The 8,142-nt window shown below is 49.3% G+C and overlaps 1 protein-coding gene across 2 annotated transcripts in view; it reads left to right on the top strand.

Annotated features, from left to right (window-relative positions):
* The first annotated feature begins 2,825 nt into the window (after positions 1–2,825).
* CCDC88C (coiled-coil domain containing 88C) overlaps positions 2,826–8,142 on the top strand; it is a 129,398-nt gene continuing 124,081 nt past the window's right edge. For both annotated transcript variants that reach the window (XM_043556849.1, XM_043556848.1), the window contains exons 1-2: positions 2,826–2,987; positions 3,731–3,831. In XM_043556849.1, coding sequence (XP_043412784.1) covers positions 2,928–2,987; positions 3,731–3,831 — 161 coding nt within the window. In that variant the 5' untranslated portion in view covers positions 2,826–2,927. The remainder of the gene's footprint in view (positions 2,988–3,730; positions 3,832–8,142) is intronic.

Raw genomic sequence — 8,142 nt, 5'->3', positions numbered from 1 at the left:
ACAGTGGTTAAGATGGTGAGTTTTAGGTTAGGTCTGTTTTGACGTAAGAAAAATATTTTAAAATTATGAAATACACACTCATTCCAACAAAAACCAAATACGAAGACACATTAACAAAGAGCCATTCCTGACCCCCATCCCCAAGTTGCACAAATAATTTAAGCTATCAGGTAACCTAGATATGCCATTAGCTGACAGTGCTGAGCCAGCATTTTCCAAAAAGGGAAGGAAAATTCCTTTTCAGAATGAAGAACATAATTAAAGTAGTCCTAAGAAGCAATGTCTAAAGCAGAGAAATTACTTTTTATATAGAAACAAGAAAAAAAATTAAAGAGTGAAGTCTCAGACAGACGGAGTGAAAGCCAAAGGGTGTTCAGGTGGGGATGGAGAGGCTCTGCTTAGTGGTTAGCAGATGGTCTGTGTGTAGGCTCCCTGAAGCTATGCTCCAATCTAACGGAGACTTCAGGGAAACAATTCTTATTTAAGAGTATTCTTTTTTTTAATGTTTATTTATGAGAGAGGGAGCACGTGCAAAGTACGACAGGGAGGGGGAGTGGGACAGAGAATCCATAGTGGGCTGCGCGCTGACAGCAAAGAGCCCTACGCAAGGACTGAACTCGCAAATCCAAGATCATGACCTGAGCAAGTACAAAGTCCGATGCTTAACCGACTGAACCATCCAGATACCCCAATGAAAGAATTCTTATTAAAGTGGTGATAGAACCCTCTGCAAAAGATCAGGAAGAGACTGTCATTATGGATCTTCATAAATCCTTTCACATGCACCACCTGGGCCCTCAAAATTATATTTTAAAGTCACATAGGGGAAAACGTTCTTATTTCAATTTTAGAAATTAAAAGGCTTCTAGGAAGTACCTTGTACAGGTGGTCCAGCCTTTCAAAGACTTTCAACCCTGTAACCTGGGCACCTTCTGGATTACCTGACCCCCTGCCTCTCAGGAAACAAGAATGCTGAGCAGTCTCTGAATAGGGTGAGGTTAAGGTCTAGGCAATGAATGATGGATACATCAATGATCATGATCCAAAACGGCAGCTAATTGACCCCAAATCAGAAATTTCCGACCTGTGGCCCAGGGATTACCAATGTCCCCAGGGACAAATTCTCTCACCATGATGAGAAATGTCTCATCCCCACTGTCACAAAGCATTCATTAGTTCAATGTGTTTCTTAGCACAAAACAGTATGCTTATCAAATAACTTTAAAGATCCCACCTTGTGTCTCCAGAAGAGTTGGGGGCAATATGGAAAACACTCTGGCCCTTCAGGCATTCACTACTTTACAGAACAAAGACCTTCCAAGCAAAGATGGATGTAGATACATGCTACACCTGTTTTCCAACCGATTTTACAATTAAGGGCAACTAGGGAATTAATAAATTTCTGGTGCATGAGAAAACTACTTGGGTTAGAAATTTTAGTTCCTTCGCAGTGTCCCAGTTGTTTCCTCAGTTACCTTGACTTCCACATTTCTCTTTAGGAACTCTTAATCACCCACTTGACTCTTGGGGCTGCAATGTCACCCCCTTACCAGCCCAGGATGAGAGAACTCGGCTGCAATACCACACTTCACCGGCAGATGCCGCAGGCTCAACACCTGGCAGCCAACTTCGAACTGACTACCAACTCAGCTATTTGATGCCTACTGAATACTTGGAGTACACTAGGCGCTTCAGGTCAACTCCACACCGGTTGGTTCACCTGGACAACGCGTGAGGATTAGATTAAATCGCATAAAGTGCTTTGAACAATGAACTGAATCGTAGTGTGAAATTATTACCAGCCCAAGGTGAGGTGGCAGACAGGAACTTGGGTCCACCGCATTTGTCTCAGCAGACTGGTCGGGTCCCAGGGCTTGCTTTCCATCCAGTTGGGCCCTTTTCCTTTCTCCTGTCTTCCTCCACTAAACTGCTGCTACGTCCTCCAATTTGGAATCCGATATTTGGCTCCTCTACGGCAAAGAGGCGGTAGTTTTGAGGATCGGGATCACAATGGGGCGGGCCCAAGGAGCATCACCGTTCACCTACTGGAACTTTTAAAAGGGAGGCAGACCGGGAGGTGGCGCGGCGGGACGCAAGAGGTCGCGTTCTTACGGTCTAAACTCAACACTAAGTTTCCTCCTGTGACCTCCGGGCTCGCGCCCCATCTGCACGCGAGACCGACGCCAGCACGTGAGGGGGGCGGGCTCCGCTCTTCTGCCACAGGCCGGGGCGGGGCCTCTGGCGGCACCTGGGCGGCTGGAACTCCGCGTGGCCGAAGGGCTGCACCTGCCCGGGGCCGGCGGTCTCGGGATCTGGCTCTGCTGTGCCCCTAGCGTGCGGTGGGCCGGGGACGACCCTCGGAAGCAGGGCGCCCGAGTCTCCGGCGCGCCTCCCGGGCAGGCACGGGGGCGCCAGCGCCCGCGCGCTCTGGCCCGCATTGGGAGTTCGGGCCCGCCGCAGGCGCACGCGCGCAGGGAGGCGCCACGTGCTGGGGCCCCGAGCGCAGAGGCTGCTGCGCTCAGCGTGGGTGCGTGGCTGCGGCCCCACGTGGGGGCAGCCCCGCCTACCGCGCGGACGCCCCCTCCCCCCGCACACGTGCGGGCCTTCGCCCCCTCCCAGCTCCCAGCTCAGCAGCGCCAGCGTCCGGGATCCCGGCTCCGGCACCGCGAGGCGGCGCGCCGGCTGCCAGGGGCTGCTGAGGGGCGGGGCTGCCGCCCGCATTGTTCCTCCCCGAGTGGCGGGCCCTCCCCTTCCCCCAGCCCCGGGCGGGGCGCGGGGCCGCCGTAGCCGCGGAACGTGGGCTCGCGCCCCGCCTTTGTCTCCCGGGCGCGAGCAGCCGCAGCCCCGCGCCCGCCGCTTGCTGCCAGAGCCGCTTTGTGCCGCGGCGCGGGGGACCGGGGCGTGGAGCCGGCGGGCGCAGCCTCAGCATGGACGTGACCGTCTCGGAGCTCATGGAGCTCTTCCTGCAGAGCCCGCTGGTGACCTGGGTGAGTGCTCCCAACTAGCTCCTTGCCTTATTGTTGGTGCACCGGCGGTAGCCGTACGTTCTCTCTTCCCGGGGTACGGGGTAGCTTCCGGAACGCGAGGGACTCAGTAAGTGCTCCTGGCCAGGGTCGGGGTCTGAGCCCCGGGGTCCGGAGGCATTTCCAACTTGGGAGCCGTTGCGCCTGTTCCGACCGGGGTCTGAGCGGGTACACCTGTTCCCACTCGGGCGCTGGGCTGTGTCCCTGGAGTGGACAAGGTCTGAGTAGTCACCTGGGCCCCCCCATGACTTGATCACTCGAGTAAAGGACCCACTCTCCAAAAATATCCTCGTGTAGTTTCTGAATCCCTGAGGCCGGGTGGATGGCGGTGGGGATTGGGGGTTTCCGAGTGAGAACGTTTACAGGCTGGGGTCGGCGTAGTCCTTTCCAGTAGATTTGAGACGTGAGAAATTTATTGAAAACTCCCTTTTGGGTTTTTTTTTTTTTTTTTTTTCTTCCCCCTCCGCCCTGGAACGCTGGAGAAAAGCGGGGAGGAAGTTTTCCTCCTCTCTGGCTTCTGTTGCCTGGCACGAGGAGCGGGTAGAGGCCCTAGAAAAGGGTGGGCTTGGTGCCTGCTGCAGGGTGAGTGGGTGTGGGTGACCCCCTTTTCCTACACCGTCCCTGCTCGCCTTTACCCGAGAGACCTTTAGACTGTGCGCTTGGGGGTGACTTTTCCTGTCTTTCTCTTTATGCCCCTTTCCCGGCAGGTTAAAACTTTTGGCTCATTTGGAAGCGGCAACCAGGACAACCTGACAATGTACATGGATTTAGCGGATGGCATCTTTTTGAACCAAATCATGTTGCAAATGTAAGTTATCTACAAGGAGAAAGGAAAAAATGATGCTTCAGAACGTTTAAGGTTGTAGAAATGGAACATGAAGTTGAAACAGGAGGGTTCTTTGCAGGCAGGGTCCCTGGTATTGCAGTATAGTATGAAGGTGACTTCTTTCCCTTGGGGATGTGGAGAATTCCAGGACAGCAGGTTGGCAGCTTGTTTGGTAAATTTGAAATTGAACGACTATCATCCTCTTGGTCTAGATAGCACAATTGACTTCAAACTCAGATACTTGAGGTTTGAACTCTGAAATAAAAAAACAAAACAAAACCCTTTTTGGGGGCAAGGAACTGTAACGGAGAGTCTGGTTACAGGAAGTGTCTAGGGTGGACCCAGAGCATCTGTGAGGGACTATAAAGTTCCACTGTAGGTTGGGATGCCTGTGTTTCTGAGCTTTCCGTTTCATCTTGTTTTCAGTTGCTCCGAAGCAAGTGCAATTGGTTAAGGCCCTTCCCCTGTATTGGATTTGAAGTCACTGTGTTAAGAGAGGCCCTGGGAGTCTCAGTGCTGTGGTACTGTTTGTCTTGAAGCACTCGCAGCTTAAACAGGGTCTTGGTGGAAGTTACACTTGTTAGCATGTATGTCTGACCACATCCTTTCCTGTTGCTGAATTCTGCAGAGCCTGTTTGATTGACAGCCTGCCACACGTAGGTGTTGGCTCTCCACTGCGTTCTGTTTTTAACCCAGAAAGTGCAGGGAACACATTGGAACTGAGTGTCAGCATGATTCACAAGCGCTGGAAGCAAAATAAAACATTCTGATGCTCTCTGTGGATCGGCCCCTTGTGCTCACCTACTCACCTGCAACTAAGCAAGTTGTCATACTTGAACATGAAGCCATTAGCTAATGAGAATCAGCTTTGCGGCCCACACAGGAGGAGCACTTAGCTTGGGCATATTCAGAAAGTGGTTTAAATAGATCTACCTAAAAAGGCCTGTTTTTTAAAATTCCCTGGCAACACTCCTTCTTTTAGTAAGTCATTGGGTGTCATGTTGTGTGAGAGACACTTCAGTTTGCCTGTTTCTTAATCTTACCAATCTTGTGTTTGGTTAGATTCTAAAAAGACAAATCTGTTGCCACTTTGGCAGCTCTTGTCTGAGAACATTGATGAAAACGAGTTTTCCTGGGGTTGTCAAGCGTCATATTTAAGTTCTGGCAACTCTACCCCCATTTTGGTGGACCCCGAAAGTTACTGGATTTCATTGGTTCGGTGACCAGTGTGTCCTTACCCAAGCCCAAGACTGTTTAATTAAAAACAGCAGTATCCTCAGCCTTTTCATTCAGTTTTTACACCCAGGCGGAGGGGAGAACAAAAGCCCTGGGACTGTTTCTCTTTCTTCCCTGACCTTTGGAATTCCTGAAGCGTTTACCACTTGCTTGTAAATCAGGAGAGCCTGTTGGACCATTCCTTTGAGAAATGCCAGCTCATCACTTGTTCACACTTGGCCCGTGGCTAAATTCAGTTTGAAGGGCTTCTCCACTTCCCTTGACAATTTTACATGGTCTCTCCTCTGTGATATGCGAAGATAATCATTCTAGAAATGGGAGCTGATAAGTCCTTGCAGCTCTTATGGCCTCAAGCAGTGTTTCTGGTGCCTTCTGGCCAGGGTCAGGAACAGAGGAAAGGACACCAGGAAGCTGTTTGGGTGGCTTTCTCAACAAGGAAATCAAGGAGTGAATGGCTTCAGCAGCACACCGTTTACAGAATGACCCCGTTCCAGGTGATAGCAATCAGAACGTTGTTTGCACCTGGAGGTGGGTGGGGATCGTCTGGAAAGGAGAAACAGGTGAACTTTTAGGGACGGTAATACTGATCTGTACATTGATCAGGACATTGATCATGAAATGAAGGACATTTCATTTTTCAGAACTCATCAAGCTGTAACTTACGATCTGTGCATTCGCTCTATGTAATTACCTCAATTGAAAAAAAAAAAAAAAAGTGTTCCAGCCCTAGTGTTGACAGCCTAGGTAGCCAGCCAGGGTTTGAACCCTAGGTCAGCTTACACTCGCCAAGTGAGGCTGGGCACACACAGCTCAACACTTCAGTTTGCTCATCTGTAGAATGGGAAGTAAATTGCCTCCTTTAAGCGATGGTTGTGAGGATTAAAAGGGATGATGTGTTAGCGATTAGCACAGTGCTTGCCACTTAACAGGTATTAGTATCAATTATATATGTGCCATCTTAATCCAAAACGGATTTGAGGTGCCCCTTAGGAGTTTTTCCAGTCTACCTTTCTCCTACGTTGTTAGTCTCCTAGATTACTGCGTAGCTCATAGCCTTGGTCCTCTCTCAGCAAGCGCTAGGGCACAGCTGGACGCTGGGACCCGAGTCCAAGCCCCATATTTGACACTGTCTGTAAGCCTTGGTGTTCACTTGTGCCAAATGGAGAAATGTCAGGCTAACTAGCAGGTAAGTGATAAGGCGATTCTGCCTTATCTCCTATGCTGATAGCTCCAACTGTGTGCTACTTGCCTATTTTGGTAAATTCTCCCCAAGTTGGTAGGACCTGGGAAAATTGTAGAGAGCAGTGTGCTCAGTGGGTTGCTGGAGCTCAGATAAGAGGCATGTTACCTAACACTTCAGAGCCATATGGATGCCGGCGGGGGTCACGTGGCTGCACCTAGGCTTTGTCTCCGGCAACTGAAGAAGGCCACGGTAGTAGTCTCTTGGCCCTGGCCTCACGGTGACATCAGTGCCTGGAAGCAGGAAAGCCCTGTGGGCTCAGCTTTCAGGGGAGGCCCAGGTCTAGGAGAATTCTTGAGTGAAAGGCATTGAGTGGCTTGGAACAAGATGCATGGGGCACCCTGCTGAATAGTGCCTCTGTAAATGCAGTCTTTCTGGGTGATCTGCTGGTACCCAAGGGAAAACAAGATTTCTGATTCACTTTGGACACGTTTCTCACTGTCTCGTAGCAAAAGTATTTAAGCACTTGTCTGCCTGATGTTTTCAGGGACCAAGTTCTCGTTCCCTTCTCTGCCACTTACTAGTTCAGCCACCTTGGGCAAATTACTTACATTCTCTAAGCCTCAACTTCGCTGTCAGTAATAAGGGGATTGTATTTTATAAACTTGGGAGGATTGAATAAGGTGATGTGTATGGAAAATGCCCAAGAAATGTCCATCATTGTTGGGAGTGAGGCCTGGGCCACGTTCGTGCGTGCACCCCTGTGCCTGCTCCAGTGTGCATCTGTACTTCTGAGAGCAGACACCTTCTGATTTGAGGCTGTGGCTGTTGAGTGCAGTTGGGAACTTGGGATTGGAACTGAGAGCCTGTGCCCTTGCAAGGCCTGTGGGAAGTCCAGCGCTATTTGCTTTATTCAGACTCCCTTCTTTACCCCTGGTGCTCACTGCAAAATTCAGGATCTTTTTCAGGAGTTAGAAACCTCCTCAGGCCTAAGTTTCTAAAAGGCATTTGAAGGATAATTTTTTTTTCCCCTAGTGTGCTGGAAGAGGAGTTCTATTCCTAATCGGTATCTGTGAAAGCTGAGGATATAAGGGCAAATACTTGTTGTTGAATGAGTTTGTGTTGGCAGGAAAGTGTTGGCGCAAAAATTTTTACTTGTGAACTTAAGTGATTTCCTTTTTTGACTACAGAGTATGACATGGGGGCTTTGAGTCCTTAAAAATAACACCAAGGGGGCACCTCAGTCAGTTAAGCATCTGACTCTTTAGCTCAGGTCATGATCTCACGGTTTCTGGGTTTAAGCCCTGGGTCAGGCTCTGCATTGACAGTGCAGAGCCTGCTTGGGATTCTCTCTCTCCCTCTCTGTCTCTGTGCCTCACGCACTTGCTTGCTGTCTCTCAAGTTGAAAAAAAATATGTTTAATTACACCAAAAGTTTACATTCGTTGCAGGAGAATAAGAAATGGTGAGCAAAATAAAATTACCTATAATTTTACCACAAAGAGGTAGCAGTGCTAATCTGTGTCTTCTGAATGTCTATAGTAAATAGGTATATGTTCCTTAATGTATTTTTATGCAAACTTGGGCTCATGCTGTTGTTTTTTTAACATCCTTTTTTTTTTTCACCTGTGATATATTGTGGACATCTGTTCTGTGTCAATACATTTCTTGACTCAGGTTTAAATTTTGGAAGCCTTTGGAATATAACCAAAGTTGGGGGCTGGCTTTCAAAAAGGAGGGGGGCAAGATTGCTATAAACCTAAATCATAACTCTCTTTAAAATTCTAGGGCAAGTTGATTTCCTTTTTTCTAGTTAGAAGTTTTTATGAGAAGGAGGCCCTGGGGGCCCCCACACTTTGGACTTGGAACTCTCTGAGA

The sequence above is a fragment of the Prionailurus bengalensis genome, chromosome B3 (assembly GCF_016509475.1).
Source record: "Prionailurus bengalensis isolate Pbe53 chromosome B3, Fcat_Pben_1.1_paternal_pri, whole genome shotgun sequence".
In the NCBI taxonomy this organism is placed as follows: domain Eukaryota; kingdom Metazoa; phylum Chordata; class Mammalia; order Carnivora; family Felidae; genus Prionailurus; species Prionailurus bengalensis.
This window is presented reverse-complemented; position numbering and strand designations above follow the sequence as displayed.